The sequence below is a fragment of the Bos indicus x Bos taurus genome, chromosome 8, assembly GCF_003369695.1.
Source record: "Bos indicus x Bos taurus breed Angus x Brahman F1 hybrid chromosome 8, Bos_hybrid_MaternalHap_v2.0, whole genome shotgun sequence".
Lineage (NCBI taxonomy): Eukaryota > Metazoa > Chordata > Mammalia > Artiodactyla > Bovidae > Bos > Bos indicus x Bos taurus.
This window is the reverse complement of record NC_040083.1, coordinates 9,972,113-10,000,000: the sequence shown is the minus strand read 5'-3', so window position 1 is coordinate 10,000,000 and position 27,888 is coordinate 9,972,113. Positions and strand designations below refer to the sequence as shown.

At 36.7% G+C, this 27,888-nt stretch overlaps 1 protein-coding gene across 2 annotated transcripts in view; it reads left to right on the top strand.

Annotated features, from left to right (window-relative positions):
- FZD3 (frizzled class receptor 3) overlaps nucleotides 1-26,462 on the top strand; it is a 90,097-nt gene extending 63,635 nt beyond the window's left edge. For both annotated transcript variants that reach the window (XM_027549030.1, XM_027549029.1), the window contains 3 exons: nucleotides 13,009-13,157; nucleotides 17,054-17,287; nucleotides 23,456-26,462. In XM_027549030.1, the coding sequence (XP_027404831.1) occupies nucleotides 13,009-13,157; nucleotides 17,054-17,287; nucleotides 23,456-23,669 (597 nt within the window). In that variant the 3' untranslated portion in view covers nucleotides 23,670-26,462. The remainder of the gene's footprint in view (nucleotides 1-13,008; nucleotides 13,158-17,053; nucleotides 17,288-23,455) is intronic.
- Nucleotides 26,463-27,888: the final 1,426 nt, after the last annotated feature.

Genomic DNA, 27,888 nt, shown 5'->3' with positions numbered 1-27,888 from the left:
AACTACCGCACAGCTGCCCTCATCTCACACACTGGTAAAGTAATGCTCAAAATTCTCCAAGCCAGGCTTCAACAGTACATGAACCATGAACTTCCAGATGTTCAAGCTGAATTTAGAAAATGTAGAGGAACCATAGATCAAATTGACAATATTCGCTGGATCACCAAGAAAGCAAGAGAGTTCTAGAGAAACATCCATTTTTGCTTTATTAACTATGCCAAAGCCTTTGACTATGTAGATCACAACAAACTCTGGAAAATTCTGAAAGAGATGGGAATACCAGATCACCTGACCTGCCTCTTGAGAAATCTGTATGCAGGTCAAGAAGCAACAGTTAGAACTGGACATGGAACAACAGACTAGTTCCAAATCAGGAAAGGAGTACATCAAGGCTGTATATTGTCACCCTGCTTGTTTAACTTATATGCAGAGTACATCATGAGAAACGCTGGGCTGGATGAAGCACAAGCTGGAATCAAGATTGCCAGGAGAAATATCAATAACCTCAGATAGATATGCAGATGACACCATCCTTATGGCAGAAAGCGAAAAACTGAAGAGCCTCTTGGTGAAAGTGAAACAGGAGAGTGAAAAAGTTGGCTTGAGGCTCAACATTCAAAAAACTAAGATCATGGCATCTGGCCCCATCACTTCATGGCAAATAGATGGAGAAACATTGAAAACAGTGGGAGACTTTATTTTTGGGGGCTCCAGAATCACTGCAGATGGTGACTGTAACCATGAAATTAAAAGACGCTTACTCCTTGGAAGAGAAGTTATGACCTTCCTAGATGGCTACTTTGCCAACAAAGGTCCATCTAGTCAAAGCTATAATTTTTTCCAGTAGTCATGTATGGATGTGAGAGTTGGACTAGAAAGAATGCTAAGCATTGAAGAATTGATGCTTTTTTGAACTGTGGTGTTGGAGAAAACACTTGAGAGTCCCTTGGACAGCAAAGAGATCAAACCAGTCCATCCTAAAGGAAATCAGTCCTGAATATTCATTGGAAGGACTGATGCTGAAACTGAAGCTCCAATACTTCAGCTACCTGATGCGAAGAACTGACTCATTGGAAAAGACCCTGATGCTGGGAAAGATTGAAGGCAGGAGAAGGGGATGACAGAGGATGAGATGGTTGGATGGCATCACCAACTCAATGGACATGCGTTTGAGTAAACTCTGGGAGTTGGTGATGGACAAGGAGGCCTGGCATGCTGCAGTCCATGAGGTCACAAAGAGTCAGGCCCGACTGAGCAACTGAACTGAACTGAAAAATCTAAACAAATTTTTGGCCAACCCAATATGTCATATACATATACATGTATATTATAAAGAATAATACATTGAAGAGCAATAGATTTATCACTCATTTAATAAATGAAACACAAAACACCAGATCCCCCTCCCTGATTGAATCTCCTTTGTAAACTGTCATTATCCAGAACTTGGTGTTACTGTGTATTTACACTTATATGTATTTACCTAAACAATATATTGGTTGAAGTCTTTTAAAACTTTGCAGTGTCAAAACTGCATGTATTTTTGCAGCTTGTTTTTGTCATTCATCATTTTTATGATATTTATCTATGGTAATATGTACAGTGTGTGTTTATTTGCTGTCTTTGCTGTTCAGCGTTCTGTTGTATGAATATATCAAATTTGTTTATGTTAATGGATATTTAGGTTACACATTGTTTTTACTCTGTTATAAATAATGCTGCTGTGAATATTGTGCATCTATGTGAGCTTCTCTAGAATATATAACTGAAAATGTAACAGTTAGATCTTGTGAATCTTCAGCATTACCAGATGTTGCCAAATTGTTTTCCAAAGTTGCTGTACAGTTTAGAACCTCATATGGAAGTGCAGAGAGTTCTCATTGTTCTACATGCTCACCATCACATTTAAAATTTTCCCAATCTTATTGACAATCCTCATTGCTATTTTAATTTGTATTTCCCTGATTACTAGTGAAATTGAACTTCCTTTTTCTTACATATATAATTTATAATAGCTAAATAACTTATTATTTAGATATCCTCTTCTGTGAAGTACTTGTGTATATAACAGTATATTCTGGTAAATATATTCTGGTATAATTTCTTAATCAGTTTTATGCATTACAGATAAAGTCTAACTTTGGTTAAAATTTTAATATGTATTATTATTTTTCTTTTTTTTTTAAGTTGTTTAAGAAATCTCTACTCAAAGATTGTAAATAATATTCTCCTTTGTTTTCTTTAGACAGTTTTAAAGTTTTGCTTCTCAGATTTGGATTTTTTTATCTACAGTTTATTTTTATATCTGGAATGCGGAGGTGATATCATTTTAAAACTATGTAGATGTCTAGCTAGCACTGTTTATGACTAGTCCATCCTTTCTCCACTGATTTGTGATGCTACCTGTGTCATACAGTATCTACTTTTCACTTGTGCAACTTATTTTGCTATTCTGTTCTGCAGTCCATTTTCTACCCTTGTCTTGATCTTCTGCCATTGTCCTAATTCTGATAGGTCTTTATATCTGATAGGGTGAGTAAGTGAGTTTTCAAGGCAGACAAAGCTATGCAGTGTAGTAGGGCACAAAATTTGAAATCAGAAGACTTAATTCCAGAACTGTAGTCAGTTATCAACATGGATGAGCCTGATCAGAAGTTTATTTTTATGTGGGCTTTCGATGACCATAAACCAACATTTTGTAATGAATTTTTTTTAATGATAGCAAATCTAATACAGCGTAGGTCTCATTAGTACAGAATAGATTCCATTTGATTGGGAAAGACGCCAGAGACTCTGCCTACCTGATTCAAAGCCAAAGTCTCAGAAACAATAATCGAATTTAGGCCACCACAATAACCATACATATGTCCTTGGTGTTTTTCTTCTTCTGTGAGGCTTTTTTCCCCCCTTTAGCATGAATAATTTTTTCTATTTGATTAAAAAGAATTTAAGCTCCAGGGTCTTTGGTAGATGATGGATCTAAATTGGGAAAATATTTTCCATATTTTGATCAAATAAAGTCACATTGCAAAATTCTGTTGATTGAAATTAGAGTGGTGTTAATGGAGATTGGTTGTTGAAAAGATAGTAAAAGTAGGCTATTCACAGCAAGGCAGGCAGTTGTAGAAAAAGGACAATGACCAAGATATAAGGATAGCAGTGGAGGCTGATTGTCTGCCTTTTCTGCTGGGGATTCTCCTTCAGTTCCCAGTAAAAAGACCAAAGAAATATATCAGATGAGGCTTTTCAACTGATAAGGTGGTGTTTTTTTAATTTGACTTTATTTTTTATTGGAGTAATGTTGATTTATAATATTGTGTTAGTTTCAGGTGTACAGCAAGGCTATTCAGTTATCCATATACATATATCCATTTTTTTTTCATATTCTTTTCCCATATAGGTTATTACAGAATATTGAGTACAGTTCCCTGTACAGTAGGTCCTTGTTGATTACCTGTTTTATATATAGTAATGTGTATATGTTAATCCCAAACCCAATTAATCCCTCCTTTCCACCTTTCCCTTTTTGTAACTGTGTTTTCAAAGTCTATGAGTCTGTTTCTGTTTAGCTTGAGTTGCTTTCTCACTGTATCGTTATCATGGCAGGTACTGACTTGTCTTCCCTAGGGATTTGTCTTTAACCAGAACCTTATAATACAAAATGTCCCATGTTACAACCCTCTGTCCTCCAATTCTCCTCTTACTGTCTTGCCTAATTGAAGGTTTTGGTTGTTGCTGTTATTACTGATTTTGTTTTTAGCACTTCTTTAACTCAAGCATTTGTGATATATGGACAGTATTTCTAATTTATGAAAGATAATACAATGCGGTTTAAAAGTACTATAGGAGTAATCAGATGCGGTTTCTCTCCCAAGTTCCCTTTTTCTCCTCTCCTCCTTATCTGGGTAAACTTATCCAGTCCCATATTTTGGATTATATAGGTCAACTTTTCTTCTGAACTCCAGACATGTATCTGTTTATATGACATTTCCAACTTAACATGTCTAAAATACAATTCTTAATTTTTCTTCTTAAAACCTGTTCCTGCTTTCCATCCCCAATTCTTTCCATTCAGTAAATGGTATTGTCATCTGTGAGTAGTAGTTGTTCATTTGCTAAGTCATGTCTGGCCCTTTGCAACCCCATGGACTGCAGCTCACCAGGTTTTCCATCCTCCACTGTGTCATAGAGTTTGCTCAACTTCATGTCCATTAAGTCAGTGATGCTATCTAACCATCTCATCCTCTGCCACCCGCTTCTCCTTTTCTCTTTACTCTTTTTCAGCATCAGGGTCTTTTCCAGTGAATCAGTTCTTCACATCAAGTGTCCAAAGTATTGGAGCTTCAGCTTCAGCATTAGTCCTTCCAATGAATACTCAGGATTGATTCCCTTTAGGATTTACTGGTTTGATGTCCTTGTAGTCCAAGGGACTCTCAAGAGCCTTCTTCAACACCACAATGAACTAAAGCATCACTTCTTCAGCACTCAGGCTTCTGTATGGTCCAACTCTCACAGCTGTACATGAGTACTGGACCAATACAGCTATAATCATGTGCCAGTTAGAGCTAAAGTGTAATAAGGGAATTTTTAAACAGAGTCAGCCTAAAACACAAAATAAGCTAATTTGTAGAATAGAAATGCAAAATGATTGGAGATAAAAACGTGGGCTACTAGAATCCAGGTCTGAAGTGGCTGGGGTGGCTAGGGCATTCAGTTTCTGTGGGTATACAGAAGTAAAAGTGTTGCGTGGGAGTCAGAGGACTAGAACTAGACTTACCAATTAAAAGTAGGGGTTGGAAATGGGACTCTACTGCTCCTAAAAGAAAGTTTATATAAGATGTGCAACCAGCTCTTTCCTGAAGCTGCATTTAGCATTAAAAATACTTAAAAATATTTGTCTAAAGATGTGAGAGGGCCAAACTGTAATGACTCAGTAGCTGAGTCTATGGTAGCTGATAATGGCTGGAGTGTGCAGTCATAATATTAGACCTGGTTTTTAACTAGGGCCCCGTAAAGTAAAGTGAATTTGCTCAGTCATGTCTGACTGTGCGACCCCATGGACTGTAGCCCACCAGGATCCTCCCTTCATGGGATTTTCCAGGCAAAGGTACTGGAGTGGATTGCCATTTCCTTCTCCAGAGGATCTTCCCGACCCAGGGATCAAACCCGGGTCTCCCACATTGTAGGCAGTCACTTTACCATCTGAGCCACCAGGAAAGTCCAGGGCCCCATGGGTATTGGTAAAGACAAAAATGAATGAAACGTGGTGGATAAATAGGGGGAGTGAGGGAGAGAGAACAAGAGAGAGAGAAAACTCTCTTACTCAAGATCTGTAAACAGAAATTCCAAAGCATAATTAAAGAAAAAAGCTAAACCTAAAAAGTCATTCAATAAAATCAACAGTCAGGAGACCGATTCACTCCCAAATGTAATAAAAGCAATAAATAGAAAGTAATAATTTTCTAAAGACTTGTTTTAAAAATATGTATGTTTAGGATTCTTCAATAGATAAATAATAAAAAGCACTTTAAAAGAATAAGAACTTATGATAAATTAGCAGACGTGAAATAAGAATAGACAAACATAAAAGCCAATTTGCCTAGAAATGTAGTTATAGGAATTAAGTCAATAGATGGAATGAATTCTAAAGTAGACATGATTAAAGAGAGAACTAGCAAAGTGGAAAATTGTTCTAACTCTTTAGATCACCCAGAATGTATAATAGAGACTTAAAATACTCAAAATTATATAATTATGCCATTAAGAGATATTAAAAATAGGTTGAAAAACTTCAGTTTACATCTAATGGAAGTTCTAGAACAAGGGGCTGTAAAAATGACTAAGAAATGATAACTAAAGAACTACATCCTGAAGTTTTCAGAACTGAAAACTTGAAACCGCACATTAAAATTACTCTCTGCATACTAAGCGGGACAAGTAAAAACCAATCACAATGAGAAACATTCTTTGCAACTATAAGACAGAAGGCTAGAGACATTTAAAAGCTACCATAGAGAAGAAATCTCCAACAGATTATCAACTGTGCAGGCTTCTCAACAGCAACAGGGACAGCTAGAAGATAATGAACTAATGTCTTTAAAATGCTGAGTAATGATAACTTTATCCATCTAAAATACCACTGAAGATTGAGGACAAGATAAAGACATTTTGGGGCAGACTAAAATAATTTAGCATACCCTATCCATAAGAATTTCTAAAGAGCGTCCTTTAGCAGAAAGAAAAGAGAACCCCAAGATAGGATGAGGGTGTACTTTTTGGCAAAGTCACTTAACAATGATAATAACAAGACCAATTACTTTTGTAAAGGTTATTCTGAGTCTCTGGAAAATGATAACAAGGAGTATTAGGTAGCTAAAGTGTGCTAGGAGCATAGTCTTGTTCAAGAAGATGGAAGTGCTGAATACTTTTAACTATAACTTTTTCTCATAAAGCCAAGTAAAAGTATATATTGTAAATGTATGTATGAATTTTTTGAGCACCTGCTACATGCCAGACACTGATCTAGGCTCCGGGAATAAGACCACTGGGGGACAAAACTCCTCATTGAGTTTATACTTTGGTAGGAGGAAACTATATATTGTTTAAAAACAGTAGTATAGCACAAACAGGCTTGAAAGAAATACATTGGTAAATAGGAAAAGATACACTTGAAAAAGGTGATGGTATGATGAAGAAAAAAAACGGGTGTGGCAGTATTAAAGTCAGATAAAATACTGTTTAAAGTGAGCACTAAAGTATGTTGGGTAGCTAGAGCATTTATATAACACCTAACATAGACTTAAAAGTGAAGGATGACAGGATTAGAAGGAAAACTGATGAGCCCACAGTTTAGCATATCTCTATTAAAACAGATACGTAGGGACTTACCTGGCGGTCCAGTGGTTAGGAATCCCTTTGCAGTGCAGGGGACATGAGTTTGATCCTTGGTCAGGGCACTAAGATTCCACGTGCCGCAGAGCAACCAAGTCCACACACCACAGCTAAGACTTGGAGCCAAATAAATACATATCCTTAAAAAAAAAAAATTGGCAAATAGAAAAGTAGTCAGGAAAACACATATACCTGGTTTTATTGCACTTCCCTTTATTGTGCTTTGCAGACACGACAGTTCAGTCACTCAGTCGTGTCTGACTCTCTGTGACCCCATGGACTGCAGCATACCACGCCTCCCTGTTCATCACCAACTCCCGGAGTTTACTCAAACTCATGTCCATTGACTTGGTGATGCCATCCAACCAATTCATCCTTTGTCGTCCCCTTCTCCCGCCTTCAATATTTCCCAGCATCAGGGTCTTTTCCAATGAGTCAGTTCTTTGCATCAGGTGGCCGAAGTATTGGAGTTTCAGCTTCAGCATCAGTCCTTCCAATGAATATTCAGAACTGATTTCCTTTAGGATGGATTGATTTGATCTCCTTGCAGTCCAAGGGACTCTCAAGAGTCTTCTCCAACACCACACTTCAAAAGCATCAGTTCTTCAATGCTTAGCTTTCTTTGTAGTCCAACTCTCACATCCATACATGACCACTGGAAAAACCATACCCTTGTCTAGACGGACCTTTGTTGGCAAAGTAATGTCTCTGCTTTTTAATATGCTGTCTAGGTTGGTCATAACTTTTCTTCCAAGGAGTAAGTATTTTTAATTTCATGGCTTCAGTCACCATCTGCAGTGATTTTGGAGCCCAAAAAAATAAAGTCTGTCACTGTTTCCACTGTTTCCCCATCTATATTTGCAGTGAAGTGATGGGACCAGATGCCGTGATCTTAATTTTCTGAATGTTGAACTTTAAGCCAACTTTTTCATTCTCCTGTTTCACTTTCATCAAGAGGCTCTTTTAAGTTCTTTGCTTTCTGCCATAAAGTTGGTGTGATCTGCATTTCTGAAGTTATTGATATTTCTCCCGGCAATCTTGATTCCAGCTTGTGTTTCTTCCAGCCCAGCGTTTCTCATGATGTATATAAGTTAAGTAAGCAGGGTGACAATATACAGCCTTGATGAACTCCTTTTCCTATTTGGAACCAGTCTGTTGTTCCATGTCCAGTTTTAACGGTTGCTTCCTGACTGCATACAGGTTTCTCAACAGGCAGGTCAGATGGTCTGGTATTCCTATCTCTTTAAGAATTTTCCACAGTTTGTGGTGATGCACACAAAGGCTTTGGCATAATCAGTAAAGTAGGAATAGATGTTTTTCTGGAACTCTCTTGCTTTTTCAGTGATCCAACAGGTGTTGGCAATTTGATCTCTGGTTCCTCTACCTTTTCTAAATCCAGCTTGAGAATATGGGAGTTCTCAGTTCAAGTACTGTTGAAGCCTGGTTTGGAGAATTTTGAGCATTACTTTACTAGTGTGTGAGATGAGTGCAATTGTGCAGTAGTTTGAGCATTCTTTGGCATTGCCTTTCTTTGGGATTGGAATGAAAACTGACCTTTTCCAGTCCTGGGGCCACTGCTGAGTTTTCCAAATTTGCTGGCATATTGAATGCAGCACTTTGACAACATCATCTTTTAGAATTTGAAATTGCTCCACTGGAATTCCATCACCTCCACTAGCTTTGTTCATAGTGATGCTTCCTAAGGCCCACTTGTCTTCAGATTTCAGGATGTCTGGCTCTAGGTGAGTGATCACACCATCATGATTATCTGGGTCATGAAGATCTTTTTTGTACAGTTCTTCTGTGTATTCTTGCCACCTCTTCTTAATATCTTCTGCTTCTGTTAGGTCCATACCATTTCTGTCCTTTATTGAGCCCATCTTTGCATGAAATGTTCCCTTGGTATCTCTAATTTTCTTGAAGAGATCTCTAGTCTTTTCTATCCTATTGTTTTCCTCTATTTCTTTGCACTGATCACTGAGGAAGGCTTTCTTATCTCCCCCTTGCTATTCTTTGGAACTCTGCATTCAGATGTTTATATCTTTCCTTTTCTCCTTTGCTTTTCGCTTCTCTTCTTTTCACAACTATTTGTAAAACCTCCTCAGACAGCCATTTTGCTTTTTTGCATTTCTTTTTCTTTTGGATGGTCTTGATCCCTGTATAGTGTCACGAACCTCCATTGATAGTTGATTGCATCAGGCACTCTATGAGATCTAATCCCTTGAATCTATTTGTCACTTCCACTGTATAATCGTAAGGGATTTGATTTAGGTCATACCTGAATGGTCTAGTGGTTTTCCCTACTTTCTTCAATTTAAGTCTGAATTTGGCAATAAGGAATTCATGATCTGAGCCAGTCAGCTCCCAGTCTTGTTTTTGCTGACTGTATAGAGGTTCTCCATCTTAGGCTGCAAGGAATATAATCAATCTGATTTCGGTATGGACCATATGGTGATGTCCATGTGTAGAGTCTTCTCTTGTGTCGTTGGAGGAGGGTGTTTGCTATGACCAGTGCATTCTCTTGCAAAACTCTATTATCTTTTGCCCTGCTTCATTCTGTACTCCAAGGTCAAATTTGCCTGTTATTCCAGGTGTTTCTTGACTTCCTACTTTTGCATTCCAGTCCCCTATAATGAAAAGGACATCTTTTATGGGTATTAGTTCTAGAAGGTCTTGTAGGTCTTCCTAGAACTGTTCAGCTTCTTCAGCATTACTGGTTGGGGCATAGACTTGGATTAATGTGATATTGAATGGTTTGCCTTGGAAACAAACAGATCATTCTGTCATTTTTGAGATTGCATCCAAGTACTTCATTTCGGACTCTTGTTTTGCAGACACCACAGTTTTTACAAATTGAAGGTTCATGGCAACACTGTGTTGAGCAAATCTGTTGGTGCCTTTTTTTCCAAAAGCATTTGCTCACTTCATATCCCTGTGTCACATTTTGGTAACACTTGGATAACAGGCATTTCTCTGAGTTATTGCAGGTTTGGTTCCAGACCACTACAGTAAAGCAAACATCACAATAAAGCAAGTCACACAATTTTTGGGGGTGGGGTTACATATAAAAGGCTCTCCATTGGCCTCCCTGTTGACTTAGACACAACGGTATTGAAATCAGGCCAACTAACCTCACAGTGGCTGCTAAGGGTTCAAGTGAAAGGAGTTGCATACCTCTCACTTTAAATCAAAGGCTAGAGATGATTAAACTTAGTGAAAAAGGCATGTTGAAAGTTGAAACAGGCCAAAAGTTAGGCTTTTTGAGCCCAGCAGCCAAGTTGTGAATCCAAAGGGAAGGTTTTTAAAGTAAATTGAAAATGATACTCCAGTGAATTCATGAATGATAAGAAAACAAAACAGCCTTATTACTGATATGGAGAAGGTTTTGGGGTCTGCATAGATCAGCCAGTCATGGCATTCTCTTAAGTCCAAGCCTAATCTAAGACAAGGCCCTAACTCTAATTCTGTGAGGGCTGAGAGAGATGAGGAAGCTGCAGAAGAAAGGTTTGAAGCTAGCAGGGGTCTATTTCGTGAAGTTTTAGGAAAGAAGTCATCTCTATAGCATCAGAGTTCATGGCAGAGCAGCAAATGCTGATGTAGAAGCTGCAGCACGTTATCCAGAAGATCTAGCTAAGATCATTTGTGAAGGTGGTTGTTCTAAACAACAGATTTTCATTGGAGACAGAACAGTCTTCTATTGGAAGAAGATGTCATTAGGACTTTCATAGCTAGAGAGGAGAGGTCACTGCCTGGCTTGAGAGCTTCACAAGGCAGGATGACTCTCTTGTTAGGGGCTAATGCAGCTGGTCTGGTGGCTCAGTGGTAAAGAATCTACCTGCCAATCCAGGAGATATGGGTTTGATCCCTGAGTCAGGAAAATCCCCTGGAGAAGGAAATGGCAACCCACTCCAGTATTCTTGCCTGGGAAATTTCATGGACAGACGAGCCTGGTGGGCTATAGTCCATGGGGTTTCAAGAGTAGGATACGACTTGGCAACTGAACAGCAACAAAATGAATGCTCATTTGCCATTCTGAATTATGCTAAATCTTCTCTTCCTGTGCTCTGTAAATGGAACAGCAAAGCATGGGGGACAGCACATCTGCTTACAACATGGTTTACTAAATATTTGAAGCCCACTACTGCTCAGAAAAAAGAGAGTCCTTTGAAAATATTACTGCTCATTGACAATGCGTTTGGTCACCCAAGCGCTCTGATGGAGATGTACAAGGTTAATGTTGTTTAATGCCTACCTTCTCAACATCCATTCTGCAGTCCACAGATCAAGGAGTAATTTCAACTTTCAAGGCTTCATTATTTAAGAAATATATTTTGAGAGTGGCATACCTCACAGCTTTCAGGATCTTAGTTTCCTGATCAGGGATTGAACCTAGGCCACCACAGTGAAAGTGCCAAATTCTATCCACTGGACTGCCAGAGCAGTCCCATAAGAAATAAATTTTTAGGCTATAACTACCATAGTGATTCCTCTGATGGATTTGGGTGGTTAAATGAAAACCTGGAAAGGGTTTACCATTCTAGATACCATTGAGAATATTCATGATTCAAAAGAAGAGGTCAAAATATAAATATTAGCAGGAGTTTGAAATAAGTTAATTCCAACCCTCATGGTGCCTTGCGGGGCTTTAAGACTTTGGTGGAGGAAATAACACCCAGTATGGTAGAAAAATAGCAAGAGAACTAGAATTAGGAGTGGAACCTGAAGATGTGACTAAATTGCTTCAATCCCATGATAGAACTTTAATGGATGAGGAGTTGCTTCTCATGGGTGAGCATTAAGAAAATGATTTTTTGACATGAAATCTACTCCTGGTGAAGATGCTGCGAGGATTGATGAAATGACAACAGAGGATTTAGAATATTACATAAACTTAGTTGATAAAGCAGAAGCAGGGTTTGAGAGGATTGACTTCGGTTTTGAAAGACGTTCTACTTTGGGTAAAGTGTTACCAAACAGTAATTCATGCTACAGAGACATTTTTCATGAAAGGAAGAGTCAATGGATGCGGCAAACTTCATTATTATCTTATTTAAAGAAATTTCCACAGTCATCCTATCCTACAGAAACCACCCCGGTCAGTCAGCAGCCTTCAACATTGAGGCAAGACCCTCCACAACAAAGAGTATGACTCACTTGAAGGCTCAAATGATGGTTAGCATTTTTTAGCAATAAAATGTTTTTTAATTTAGATATGAGCATTGTTATTTAGACTCTTATGAGTAGATACTACATTCTACATTATAATATAAGTTTTATATGTACTGGGAAACAAAATAATCCCCATGACTCACATTATTGTGGTATTTGTTTATTGTGGTGGTATGGAACCAGACTTACAATATCTTTGAGAATTCCTATATAGAAGATTTGAACAACACAACTAATAAAGTTGGTCTAATACATAAAGAAAATTTTGTACCTAACAGAGAGTAAGCGTTATTTCTGAGCACACAAGGAGTACTTTAAAAAATGGACTATGTCCTAAATCACAGAAGAAGTTTCCAAAATATAAGGTAACCAGAATCAAATAAACTACATTCTGTGACTATAATAAATTAATTTGAAATCAACAATAAAAAGAAATCTTAAAAAAAAACTCACCTGAATAGAAACTAAAAAATGTACTTATAAATAACTCATAGGTTAAAGAGGAAGCTTGAAAACAGCCAACAAAGCAGACATGAAAGGAGGAGCATATTAAATAAAAGAACAGAAACTAATAAAATGGGGGAAAATGATTAACACTTCCCTAATTGTATATTGTGATAACCAATGATAGGATGAGCAAAATTGGCTGAGAAGAATATAGGTATTATTTGAGCCTCTATTCCTATTCATGGTTTATTTTCTATATTAGTAATCTTTTTCTTTAGACTAATATGGGCTAGCAAGAAAATTATAGAACTCAGGCTATAAAATATATAGTCATTGTCAAATTTTCAGCAGTGTATCTTTTCCATATAATGAGAAAATTACAGGACTGAGTAAGTGCAAACATCAGACTTGTATAATTTTACTATTTAAAAGATTTTACAGTGGTCTTTAAGAGAAATTTCTATTTATATATTTATGATATTCTTCTTTCCCTTCTTGTAGGTTACTCAAATGAGTCGTCCAGACCTGATTCTCTTTCTGATGAAATACCTGATGGCTCTCATAGTTGGTATTCCTTCCATTTTTTGGGTTGGAAGTAAAAAGACTTGCTTTGAATGGGCCAGTTTTTTCCACGGTCGTAGGAAAAAAGAGTAAGTTGAAGTAAATTATCATGGTGTTCACAGGCTTCACATTTACATAATTTTGTGTGTGTGTGTTTACTGTGTTGAAACAATTTGGATTTGGAGGAAATATTCCAACAAGATGATAACCTCAGCTGCCACCAGGTATGATTAAATCTTAAACCTAAAAACTTAGAAAAGATAGCCAAGTAGAACCAGGCTTAAGGCCTGTTCCTTACTAATTCGGAATATTTGAGGGAAAGCCAATCTTTTTTTTAAAAAAGCTCCAAATTATAATCTTCTTAAAATTAAAAACAAATGAATGCTTATATATGTATATTCTTATTCGATCTTTTTGACATTTCTGTGATGACTAGTGTTATCATCTCTGTGTAAAAGATATGAAAACTGATGCACAGAGAGGCTCAGTGCCTTGGCTAAAGTCACACAGAATTAGACTTTATTTCCAATTGTCCATTGTTCTTCCAGGTTACACCATAAATTATTTAAAAGGATAGCATGTTATTTTATTCTGAGTCATACACATTAAAGCCAAAATAATAAAATGATATTAGCAGATAAAATGAAATATGTTATTTTAATTCATAGTTGGCCAAATTGCATATTAGAGAGTCATGGTGAAATATAAGATTTGGGCATATTTGAGGACTCTTTCATTTTTTGACCCCTTAATTAATAGAACAAAATAAGACCCTGCAGTATTCACAAAGGAATAGATGACTTCAAACTTTTTACTAAGTATAAAGTTAATATTTATACTGTATTTGGATTGTCACAAACTTTAAGTTAGTGGAATACATATTCTTATGATTTTATTTAACCTAAGTTACATGGAAAATAAATTTTGGGAAAATTAATTTCTATAAAAGTCTCAAGATTATATGTAAAATGTTATTGTGTTTTGTATGGGTTAATGTGCTTTTAAAATACATCTTAAATTACCACATTATCAGAATCTTGTGTTTTCTCAATTATCAGTAATTAGCAGCTTCTGTTATACAGATTCAGAGAAGGCAATGGCACCCCACTCCGGTACTCTTGCCTGGAAAATCCCATGGATGGAGGAGCCTGGTAGGCTGCAGTCCATGGGGTCGCTAAGAGTCCGGCACGACTGAGCAACTTCACTTTCACTTTTCACTTTCATGCATTGAAGAAGGAAATGGCAACCCACTCCAATATTCTTGCCTGGAGAATCCCAGGGACAGAGGAGCCTAGTGGGCTGCCATCTATGGGGTCACACAGAGTCTGACATGACTGAAGTGACTTGAAATTTATAAAAATCACAATTTTAAAATATACATTACTTATTACCATATCTGAGACTACTGCTAGTGGTATCAAACAATGCATTTCTCCTTTAAATGCAATTTCATTGGGTAGAGAAGGAAAGAAGGGGAAAGGTTAATTCAACAATGACAAAAATGTATTTCCTGGGAATTCATCCTTTGAAAAAGACGTTAATGAGTAGTTACTATGTGCCATGAACTATTCGGTGATGCCACAGGTTCAATAGCAAACAAAACAGACCAAGTCCTTGATTTCTGTAGAACAGCCTTACTTGGGATATTTATCTGTGTATTCTTTGAAATTTTTAAATGTATTTGAATCACAGTAAAACATAATTCTAAGGAGAGGGTTAGCATTCTTGGTCACCTCTGGGCCACACACAAGCCATTCTGTCACATAGCAATTCTGTTGTGTTAGAAACTCCAGATGGGGCTAAACTAAACCAATGCTGCCCTTTTGGGGACTCATCCCAGTTATTTGGGGGATCCTGACTGGGCCAGAATGCTTTTGAAACTGGTTAGACCTCCCCCAAACCCTTCTATTTGGTTTTCTGGAACCATGGACCACCCACTTCCCTGACTCAGCTAAGTCACTGTGACCCTCCCAGCTGGGACTGTGCTCTAGGCTAGAGTCACTCCTCCAGAGTGTGAGCAGCCTACAGTCATTTCTAGCGTTTGTCTGGTTGAGCCTTTGAGATATGACTAGAGAGTAACCATAATAATGGTTTCCAATCAGTTGAGCCCACTTAAATACTCCAAGCACTGTTCTAAGCATTAAATCATTTAATCCTCTAGACAACCTTGTGAGGAAGATTGTTGTTTTACAGATCAGAACACAGAACCAAGGTTCAATAGCTAGTGAGTGGCAGAACTGAGATTCAAACCCAAGCAGTCTGATTCTAGCCTCTAGTCTTTGCTGTTAACCCCTCTGTTATACTGTGCTGTCGAAAGACTGGCTTCTAAAATTATGCCAGTCAAATTAGTGTTCTTTCTCTCAGTGAAGCCACATTTAAGATTGCTTATGCTAATAATTCTGACACTGGTTGAAATATTTTTAGAAATCTTGTTTTGGAGTTATCTGGGTCACATCACTTAATTTTTCTGGACCCCTGGTTTCTTATTTGTAAAATGAGGAGACAGACCTTTACCATTTGAAGGTAGATTAAATTTTTGAAATGACCAGAAGTCAGTTTGAACCAATTTTAAAAAATAAGTTTAGAAAATAAATTCAGCAGTCCAGAGCAACTTTGGATGTATGTACATGTGCACAGGGCCATTGATGACAGAAGAATAAATGTTGTAATAACTATGTTTGAGTTGTTCTTTCTTCTATCTAGTTTTTGAAACTCTCAGGATATATGTAAACATTATGTTTTATCATTACTTTATGATTCACTTTGAAACATTTAAGTTTGATCCCCAACTGTTGTTTTGCTGTACGACTTTTGAAAAGTTCTTTAATCCCTTGTGACCTCAGTTTCTTCATCTATAAAATGGGGATCACAATATTCACTCTTGATGGATATCTCCCCCATAGAAGTGTCTGTTTAGGAGTTAATCTCCATAATAAAAACATTATTAAAAAAGATAAGCAGAGAATATATGTAAAACGCCTGGCACTATGCAGGTATTCAACAAATACTAGTCGTCTTTGAGTCCTTCTACCCCAGCACTAAAAATAACAATGGCAATAACAGCAGCGATTCTTTTCTAATTTGAAAACTTAGAATATATGCACTTTGTCAATTTATGATCTAATCTTCACGTTGGAACTTTTTTTAAAAATAATATTGTCTAATTTTAACTTTATGATTCTTATAGTCACTTATTTACCCAAACTGATACACTGACCTTTGCACCTGTTTAATTGGCTCTTTAATTACCATTTTGTTCATCAACGTAAACACCTATCTGCTTTTAGCCTTTTCATAGCAGTTGAAAACTTTAGCTCTGGACATAATTCATCCCCTTAATTATTTTTTTCCTAAGCCTTTAGTATGTCTGGGACTTCATGGTATGTTTGTTTAAATTAATTTTTCATACATTTTGTTGTAGTTACAGTCATTCATGTTTATTCAAGCACTAGACAACAGCTTCTGTCGTAAAATCAACTTGTAACCTAAAAACAACTGCTCTTACAAATTAAAAAAATGAGTCTATGCCATGATGGGGCCTCCACTACTTCTATAAACCATGCAAGAAAATAATATTTTAACTTTATAGTAGTACCTTTGCAATGTTTCAGTGACCTCGAGAATGATAAATTTCTTTAGCCGAAAGGGACTTTTAAAAAATGATGAAATTGTATGCCTTCATTTTATGAATGAGGAAAATTAAGAAAAGGGGATAGTGACTTGCCCAAGATCACATATTTATTGATAGAGTTGGAACTAAAATCCTGATTTCGTTATTCTAAGACGAACCTCTTTCCATCATACCAGTTTAGGAGACAGATTGACACAGATTTTTGTTTTAGTCTCTCTTCTCTTGACAGTGTTACCTTACATATGTCCTAAAGACATTGTTTGGAGAGCTTTTTTTCTGAAGAATAACATCAGTCTGTCAAAGTATTGTTTTTGGTCTGTAGGGTTATCTTATACTTGGTGTTTTGTTATCTAGGATAGTGAACGAGAGCCGACAGGTACTCCAGGAACCTGATTTTGCTCAGTCCCTCCTGAGGGATCCAAATACTCCTATAATAAGGAAATCAAGAGGAACTTCCACTCAAGGGACATCCACACATGCTTCTTCAACACAGCTGGCCATGGTGGATGACCAGAGGAGCAAAGCAGGTAGTGTCCACAGCAAAGTGAGCAGCTACCATGGCAGCCTCCACAGGTCCCGGGACGGCAGGTGAGTTTTATCAGCAGCTTAGTTTATTTCATGTGCTGAGTTAGAGTCACATGGCATCTGAAGGAAGAGTAGCCAATTCTGAAACAGAAATTGATCATGATTAACCTTCTGAACTTTGCTAGGTTTAATTGTCCCAGATTATGGTCAGACTTAATGCCAGAGGAGTTTAGACGTGATGCAGTGAGCAATGTGGAGTCATTGCTCATCAGAGAGAAGGCAGAGTAAAAGTGGTTATTTTAGTAAGATTAATTTAGCAAACAATTATGGAATACCTACTATGTCAGACATTGTGTGAGTCTCTGGGAATACAAAACTGATTTAGGTATGATCTTTGTTCTTAATAAGATCAAGAAAAATAGGGTAGTCAATATTTGTGTTGTAGTTGAAAGCATGGGGTCTAGAATAATAAGCCTCAGTTTCCTCATCTGTAAAATGGAAATAGTAATAATATCTGTCCCTTTAGCAATGTTGTAAAAAATAAATGAGGTAATATACCTAATTGCTCAGAACAGTGCCCATCTCAGTAAGTGCCTGTTATCAACTTTTATTATCAATATGATAAGGTAATAATTAAAGTAAAATGCAAATATAATGGTATAGTCCAGAGGTTGTCAAATTTTTCTATGAAGAGAAAAATAATATAATAAATATTGTATTATAAATGAAATAACATATAAATGACTTTAGGCTTTGTGGGTCACATGGTCTTTGTTGCCACCATTCATTTCTGCTGTTAATACCATGAAAGCAGCCACAGACAGTATGCAGTCAAAATAGGAGTGGCTGTGTTCCAGAAAAACTGTTTACAAAAATAGGAAGGGGCCTGATTTGACCAGCAGGCCACAGTTGGCAGCCCCTGTTTGGTAGCATGGACAAGGGGGTGACTAAATCTGGTGGGGAGGAGGTGGGAGAGAGCTTCACAGAGAATGTCTGAGAGTGGGCAGGATGTGCTTTCTTGTTATATTGGATGGTAGAGACACTAGAATTAGAAACCTCTTAGGAGCTCTGCAGTAATTCAGTTAAGAGATGATGGAGGTTTATGAGAGAACAGTGACAGTGCCAAGAGAGTAATAGCTGATCTGAAAGATATTTAAAAAGAAGAAATGATAGGAGTTGGTGATGGCTTGAAAGCAGTTGGAGAGAAGGAGTGTGCCAAAAGAAACTTTTTTAAAGATTTCTAAGCTTGGGAAACTGAAAGAATGAAAATTATGATGCCTGAAATTCTCTGTTCTGTGTCTCCCTGGCTGTCCTGTATCCTTCCAGGCTCATTCCAGCCTTTCTTTCAGTCTTCCCTGTCCTTGTCACATAGGATGTGATTGCTAGACGTACTCTCTTTTTAGACCTTCTTGTTTGTCTTCTCAACTTGCTTTCTTTTGCCGTCTAACTTGGTCAGCTACTTGGGTTTTGAAAAGGAGCAGCCTTTCTTTAACTTTGACATGTTTTCTATCTTGTATCCACTTCTTTTTATTTTCCTTGCCAGATTTTTGAAATATTTTGAATATTTCCTTTCTACCAGTCCCATCCTTCATTCCTTGTATTTCTAGTCTTTTTCACCTTCTTACCCAACTTCTAACATAACCAATGACCTGTTTTTAAACCACCATCTAAGATCCTTTCTCTTTCCTGCCTTTTCCTTTCATTCAGCACTCCTAAGTGGAAAGCATTCTTCTAGGTGCTAGGAACACAGAGATGGAAGACAAAGGAGTAGTAGGTATGATAAAATCATACACAGCATGCTTTGGGATTCCAGAGAAGAAAGCCTTTTAAGTCACTGTGGAAAGTCTCGTTCACAAACAAGGTGGTTCTGTAGTTTGACTAGGGTACAGAGGAGGCAGTGGGAAATCTCAGACAAGGAAACAGCACGTGCAGAGGCAAGGAGGACGAAGAGGCATTTAGGTAGCAGGGCCACCGTAGGAGATGAAACATGCTGAGGAGTTCGGGGGTTTTTCCCCCAGAGCAATGAGAAACTATTAAAAGACTTTGAGCATTGGGGTGATAAAATCAGATTTGTGTTTTAGGAAGATCACTTTGACAACAGCATAGGAGAGGAGGTTGTACGTAAGCACAGTTGGAAAGTTTCTAGAGTAAAATTAGAGCTCTTAACTTAAAACACTCATAGAAAGAGAGGAAACCAGAGAATCTTTAAGAATACCTGCCTCCATGAACTGCTAGCTCCAGTTGGCGCTAGTGGTAAAGAACCCACCTGCCAATGCAGGAGAGGTAAGAGACATGAGTTTGATCCCTGGGTTGAGAAGATTCCCTGGAAGAGGAAATGGCAACGCATTCTTGCCTGGAGAATCCCATGGACAGAGGAGCCTGTCATGGGGTCACAGAGAGTTGGACATGACTGACGTGATAGCATAGCATGGCTCCATGAACTGACTTTCAGCAGTATTTGATATTGGACATTATTAGCCTCATCCTTTTCAGTAAGGAATGAACAGTTATACTACAGCTCTTATGCATGTGGCATTCTGTGTATTAAGAGATATACAGAAGAAAGCTTAAATATAATTTCTGCTTTCCAGGAGAATAGAACCTTACAGGAAAGGTAGGACATATACATATTAACCAATTAAAAATAGTTCAAGCTAGCATATAATTAAAACAGTGAGTGTTAGAGTGTTACTGTCAGTGTTATAGAACTTCAAATGATCAGATTGGCCTCTCTGAAAGTATCTCAGAGGAGATAAATAGGGTGAGCAAATGGTAATACAAGTAATGAGTTCATATTGAGCAGAGAATTTCTGAAGGGAGTTAAATATAGGAGAATTTTAGTTTCTGTAATCTAAATGAAATGAAAGTTTAGGTAAGAAAGCTTATAATCTTTAATATAAGGTAGTGGTAATTAAAAAGCTGTGAGATGGAATTCCTTGAATTCCTAGGACATACCAAGAACAAGATCACCAGTCATCGTCAGTTTAGTCTCAGTCGTGTCCGACTTTTTGCGACCCCATGGACTGTAGCATGCCAGGCTTCCCTGTCCATCACCAACTCCCAGAGCTTGCTCAAACTCATGTCCATTGAGTAGGTGATGCCATCCAACCATCTCATCCTCTGTCATCCCCTTCTAGGAGAAGAACATGACACAGTAATGAAAACAACACAATAAGAATAGCCTATTTCATGACAGGGTCCTGACCTACTCGACCAAGCATCTGCACGTGATTCAGAGAGGACAAGAATTAAAATACTCTTCGTTGTAAAAAAAAAAAAGAATAGCCTAGCATGTGATTCAGAGAAAATGCTTCTAAACACATGAAGGTCTCTGTGAAAGTTTAGTGTCATGGAAACTAGGGGATAGCGTATACCCTCCTGTGATGGCCTTTCTTATCTCTCTGCTTAATTAAAATCACTCTCATCCTTTAAGTTCTGCTTAATTCCCATACCATGGCAGCTCATTAATTGCTTTTTAAACATTCTTTGAGTGTGACTTATTTTCAGTACAGTTTTTTTTTCCTCAGCTAAGTTTGCAGTTTCTGGAGAATGTGAACTTGCTGACAGATATATGTATATCCCTTGACAGTATCTAGTCCTGTGTTGTTCTTTAGTTGCTAAGTCATGTCCAACTCTTTGCGACCCCATGGACTGTAGCCTGAGAGGCTCCTCTGTCTATGGGATTTCCCAGGCAAGAATACTGGAGTGGGTTGCCATTTCCTTCTCCAGAGAATCTTCCCAACCCGGGGATCGAACCCATGTCTCCTGCATTGGCAGGCAGATTTTTTATCACTGAGCTACGAGGGAGGAAACAAATAAATCTGTCAAACAACTTTAGAAATAATTTGGGCATGCCATCTCATGGATATTTCTTTCTGCATCAGTCAGTTTTTAAGTTTACACGTTAGCACTATATTTTGGCCATGGTTTTCTCATCATCTCATGTTATCTTGGCTGTGAGATTACACATATGCACACGTATCTGCTTCTCAGTACTCAATCTAGTCCAGATTCCTTGATGGATAATTACTGATCTCAGTGCTATGTAAAATAAAATAGACTTAGGTAAATATACCATACATATATATCAACTTCAAAGAATAATTGGTAGTTAGATGAGAGGATATAGAAAAGGAAATGGATGAGTGGCTGGGTGGAGTTTGAGAATAAGTGGTTAGTTTGGTAAGTGGGTGACATTTTACTGTGTAGTTGAGTCTTGATTATCCATGGGCAGGTGGTTCATATACTAGAATTTTGGGAATAACCATATATTTCACTTAAATAGACATAACTGAATTTTTTCTATGAAAAAGGTATTCTTTGAGTGTTATTCACTAAATTAAACTTAAAGATTTAGGTTTCAGTTTTAGAAAATGTAATTCATATTTTTAATTACTTTGATATCATCATATTTTGCTTTTTTATTTGCCATATTTACATGAATTAGGTACTTATGAAGTCATCGAGAGGTGAAAGTTCTCCAAATTAGCTAGCAAGTCATAGAAAAATTTTCAGTTTAGGGAAATAATTATTATGTAAAATAATTATTAACTACAATAACATGCTTATTCTATTTTCATTATCTTAATTTGCAACATTGTAATTATTTAATCAAAACTTAAAAATCAAATTTAAAACCTTTATGTTCTGAATGTGAAGTCTTTTAATAAATAAAAATTAAATGCTCTTTTATCCATTAACTTGAGGAATTTAAAAAATATTCTAAAGGTAGTTTTTCATTCTTAAATTTTCTTTTTTGCTTTACTCAATCAGGAGAAGAAAGACATGCTTTCATTTTAAAAGGACTTAATTTTTAAACTTTGTGATCTAATGAAAACATTGTTTGATAAGCACTGCTATATAAGACTAGATCACTTCAGTAGTATACGAATAAGTCTTTAAAATCTTTAAATTTTACAAATGATTCATAATGAGTCATGAAATTTGTTATAATCATTAACTGAGGGGAATGATAAATTGGTATTTTCTGACAGCCAGTAGGTCTTCACCTGTTCATGACTAGTTCTTTTGATGACTTTAAGAAAGGAAAAACCTTCTACCTCCTTTTTATTTTTAGAAATACTACTAAAATTTAATATTAATTATATTTGGTTGTTTTCTTTGATTGTTGTTATTCTAAATTAAATACTTTTTACAAAACTGTGTATAGTTATACGGGGGCTTTCCCAGTGGCTCAGTGGTTAATAATCCACCTGCAATGCAGGTGCCACAGGAAACACAGGTTCAGTCCCTGGGTCAAGAAGATCCACTGGAGGAGCGCATGGCAACACTCCAGTATTCTTGCTTAGAGAATCCCATGGACAGAGCAGCCTGGAGGGCTACAGTCCATAGGGTCACACGAAGAGCTGGACATGACTGAGCGACTTAGCACACACACACACATATAGTATGTATGACTGGGAGTTTTCTTAGCTTTAATGGGGACTCAGTGAATCAGAATTGCAACAAAAGAAAATTTTAACAGGTCCCCATGCTGCCTTTCAAGATAAATAGAATGATGGAGAGGACAGCCTGTGATGAGCAATGGAGCCCAGTTGACACACTCAAAAGCTGCATCTTGGGGAAGGGAAAGGAGAGAATTTGCTTCTGAGGGAACATGGGTTACAAAGTGTTAGGAGGTTATTGTGTTTAAGTCGATGTAGCTTTTATGAACTAGCATCCTGACAGCCTCAAGCCCTAATGAAAAGTAAGACCATTTACATTTAATTGAGCTATTAACTGGGCTCTCTGGAAGGAAGCTGTCCACACTTGGCATCATCATTGCTTGCCAACTCCCTCACTTTTTTAAGGTTCCACTAATTTCCTCTAGTTTCATATGCTCCCTTTTCCACTCCCAGGGTTGTAGTGAAATTGGAGTTTGCTGTACCATGACTATCACCATTCTTCTAGATTGCCTTGGACAACGCCGTATTTCTTCTGTTCTTGTTCTTCCTCTCCTGGGACCCACCTCACAACCCAAAACTTATTTGAATGAGAAAAGTATCCTTACTTAGCGTAGTTCTAGATCAGTTGGCTCTGCTTAACTTCAGCTTCTGTCTCTTGCAAGGCAGCTCTTAATTCTGAGCCTAATTAGTAGATTTTTTCTCCCTTTTGTTTGGCCACTTAAATAATTCAACAATGTAAATCATGAAATTATTTTGTAAATCAGTGTTATTTTCATGAAAAACTTTAGTGATATTTTCTAGTGTGTTCTGTTACCTCCCACATTAGGTACACTCCCTGCAGTTACAGAGGAATGGAGGAGAGACTACCTCATGGCAGCATGTCACGACTTACAGATCACTCCAGGCACAGTAGTTCCCATCGGCTCAATGAACAGTCACGACATAGTAGCATCAGAGATCTCAGTAATAATCCTATGACTCACATCACACATGGTACCAGCATGAATCGGGTTATTGAAGAAGATGGAACCAGTGCTTAAATCGTCCTAAGGTGGAAATTTTGTGCTGTTTAAAAAGCAGATTTTATTCTTTGCCTTTGCATGACTGATTGCTATAACTCAGTTATGATGCTTTCAGTCAGGTGCAGATGGTGTCCATTGAAAAGTAAATTTTTGCTTTTTATATTGCATCAAACTTGGAACCTCAAGGCATCCAAAATGCTAAGAATGATATCATCACATAAATAATTCTTATTTCTAGGTTATGAAGAAATAATTATTTGTCTGGTAAGCATTTTTATAAACCCACTTGTTTTATATTTGGAAAAATCCTAAAATGTATGATGACTGCTTTATAGTGAACTTTCATATAATATCAACTGGTTGTGAGGTAACATTCTGGTAGTTCTATTAATAAAACAAAATTTCAGAATTAAAGAAATTTTCTATGCAAGGTTTATTTCTCAGATGAATAGTAGGACTTTGTAGTTTTCTTTCCACTAAGTGAAAAAGAACTGTGTTTTTAAACTATAGGAGAATTTGATAAATCAGCAAGGGAATTTTAGCTAATAGAATATAAAGTCAACTGAAGAATCTGATTAGTCTACTGAAGACTCTTTTGAAATTCTGTCAAAATAGTCTTTATGCAGAGAAATACAGGAGTAGGATTAGCAACAAAGTAAAAGCGGAGATGGGCATTTTTTTCTCAGTAATTGTGCTGTTTTTATTACTTTTGTAAATATTACTTTTACTGGCTGTGTTTTTATATTGGTAACTTATCCATATGCATGATGGAAAATTTTTACTTTTAGCCATTTTTTCCCATGTAGTAGTATTGATTTGTAGAGAACTTCATGTTCAGATATGTTCTATGGGAGCATGTAATAAGATAAGCATCACACACTGTAAGCCTTTTTGTAGTAACCATAGTTACAAAACAGCAAAGTGTTTCCTCTGTATCTGTTATTGTGTTTTTTGCAGTGAAATGTAATCTTGCCAAAGCCGCCAGATGTTGGTATCCAGGCCCCTCGCATTGCCCAGTAGCCAATAAGCCGCAGCTTTTGCCCCACACCTTTATCTTCAGGTTCTGGGTCATTCTTGTTTACAGCTGAAATATATGTATAACCCGAGTCCACAGTGGTGATTAATTTGGGATATTTGAAATTCATTGTAGCTTAATGAAGCATGATTAGTCCTGCTGTGAAGTATCTTTTAACTTTAAAAATATCAACTCAAAAATCTTTGACATTTTGTCTTGTAATATTTAAATAACTTATAGTAAAAATTTTAAACTTTATTAGGCATGATAATGATCGGAAGGGAAAGAAAAATTCTGGAAAGTGCTGGATGTGTTATATAGACAAGCATATTTAAACAAGCCATCCTCAACCCTGACTACAGATAAGAATCACTCGGGCAATGCCCAACACCTTCCTCTCATTGAGATGAGGACTGGTAGTTTTATAAAAAGCTTCCCCAGTGATTCTAATCTGCTGCGGCCTGACTGCAGGCTGTTTGAAACTAACTTGCTCCTGCTGATAATGTGATGGCATCATATTATATCATGTGAAAACCTAGCTGCACTCAATGTTAGGCTTTTATATCTATTACCTGATTGATTACAACTGGAATTCTGGACCCCACTCCTAAAAATTAGTACTCAGTAAGTCAAAGGTGATGGTAGGACTTTAAAAATCTGTCGTCGTAAAAATATTAATATCATAGGTGATTCTTATACAGATATCCAAGAATCAGACTTTAAAAAATATTCTAGACTCCAGAGAGATCTGGCTTTGCCATGTGCTGGTTTTTGACCTTTTACAAGTTAATTTCTCTGAGCCTCAGTTCCCTTGTTTTTGAATGAAGATAGAAAATAAATACCTACCTCACAAAGTTGTCAATAGGTATCAGATGAAAAATCATATGAAACCTGAACGCTCTGAAAACTTTAGTGTTATGAACTAGAAGGGATTAAGATTACTGAGGACTTAAGATATTTGTTTGAGGGCTACCATAGTACAGTCTTTGATATGTGTTTGAATTCATGTGGACTTTTTCCTCTCCTTTTTTAAAACAAAATGTACCAAGAAATTTGGTGTTGGAAAAGCTTTCATCAGGCACAGAAGTCAGTTTTCTGATAATAATTTGTTTGCCTGTCAAGTTTTTTTCTTTCAAAGTACATATTTCTTAATATTTATTACTAATTCTTCATGAGATATGTGAACATTTGGCTCAAATGCTTTACTTTTTCCTCCATCCTCATTGTCTTTTTCCTTGAAACTGGAGTTAATACTCAGGACAAGTAGAGTCTGAATTTCCTCACATCTGACAGTAGACCTTTACTCTGAAGATCAAATTGGTAACAACTCATTTATAAATAAATCAGTAGTTCATGAGGCTTTTGTCTGAGAATTTCTCCTGAGAACAGCATGAAAGACCAAAACAAACATTCAGACACAAAAATAAGTTAACATAGAAGGTACCAGTTTGAGCTCAAAGATGCTGTTGTTCATTGCCATCTGCATTATATCATCAATTGCCAAAATGTTAATTGGTTTCTTTTTGGGCCAAGTATAGACAGTTAAGTGAACATCAATATGAAAAGCTTAACCCTGTGCTTCCTGATTTTTAAATATTCATTTGTATCTTCTCTATTAAACTGTTGATATATGTGTAAATGCTTTATTGGCCTTTCAGTTACTTTCACTGCTTCACAGAATTTACTTAATATTGTTAATCTGTCATTTTAAATAACAGTATTTAGTTTGGGTTGTGTTATTTATCAAACTAGTGCTCCGAATTAAGACTTTTTTCATTAAAGAGACAATCGAAGAACTACAGCAAAATAACAGTTTCAAGTCTCAACTAGCTTAAACCAACTTGAACAAGTCCGGACAGCTTTCTTACCATATGTTTAATTTGTGTTGTGATTGGCAGATGATAATGTTTAGTATTTTATTTTTTCAGTTGACAACTGATAAAATAATAGTTCTCTCTAAAATGTTAACATATAACCAAAAAGTTTTCGAAAAGTACTCTGATTTCAGCAATATTGTATTGAATTTTTTCAGTGATTAAAGCAAACAATTCAAAACAATATTAAGCTCAAAACAATAATTAGTTTCAAAGAACAGTTAATAACTCAGCAACTAGAAGAGGGCATGGTAGGTTTTCAATTAAAATATTTAAATAAATGAATGTTATGCAACTCACTTTAGTCATGATAGTCTCAGTTCAAAGAAATTTGAAGAGTCTAAATTTGAGCTAAGTGAAATGAGTCTCTGCTTTACCGGAATAATATGTGGCAAGTAATAATCAATGAGGGATTTCCCTGGTGGCTCAGATGGTAAAGCGTCTGTCTACAATGCGGGAGACCCGGGTTCGATCCCTGGGTTGGGAAGATCCCTGGAGAAGGAAATGGCAATCCACTCCAGTACTATTGCCTGGAAAATCCCATGGACAGAGAAGCCTGGTAGGCTACAGTCCATGGGGTCGCAAAGAGTCGGACACGACTGAGCGACATGGCTATATAATAATCAATGAATTGCACCAAATAAAGTTTATTTCTCCTAGAGTAACAGTGCATATTACTATTTTAATTAAATATATATACAAACTTACGCTAACACTTTATATTAATTTTAGAAGATGAACAGCAGTTTTTAGAAGTAAGTAGGTTCTTGTTGGTTTAATGTGAAATTAGATCTTTGTATACTAGTTGGGTGAATGAATATTCAAGTAAACCTTTATTAATAATGATTTTCTAAAACTGTTTCTTGGAGCAGATTTAAGAAAATTCTAAGAATCTCTTCAAATGAGGAAAATTAACTACATTTTAACCTACCTCATTAGTTTCTTTGTGATAATAGCTGGAAATAACTGAAGTTGTAACTTTATTGGTGTGGACTATATCCCCATGAAATAAAAGGAACTACTTAAAATTTTTTGATAAAATAGTGGATCATTGGCTGGAGCTTAGAAAATGTTAACATACCAAATTTTCACTATGATGATATTTATATTCCTTTTGACATGCCAAAGGTATGTTTATATATTATCATACTTGGATGACTAACATAGTCTAGTGTAATGAAAATTGCCCTGGGCTTGGAATTCAAAAGACCCATAATAATGATGTAAACTGAACAGGTCGTTTAATTTCTCTTTGTCTCAATTTCTTTGATGTAAAATGAGGATAAGGTAATTTGGGGCTTTGAGACCTGCTCTACAGGACATTGTGAGGATCAAATGAGCTAACAAG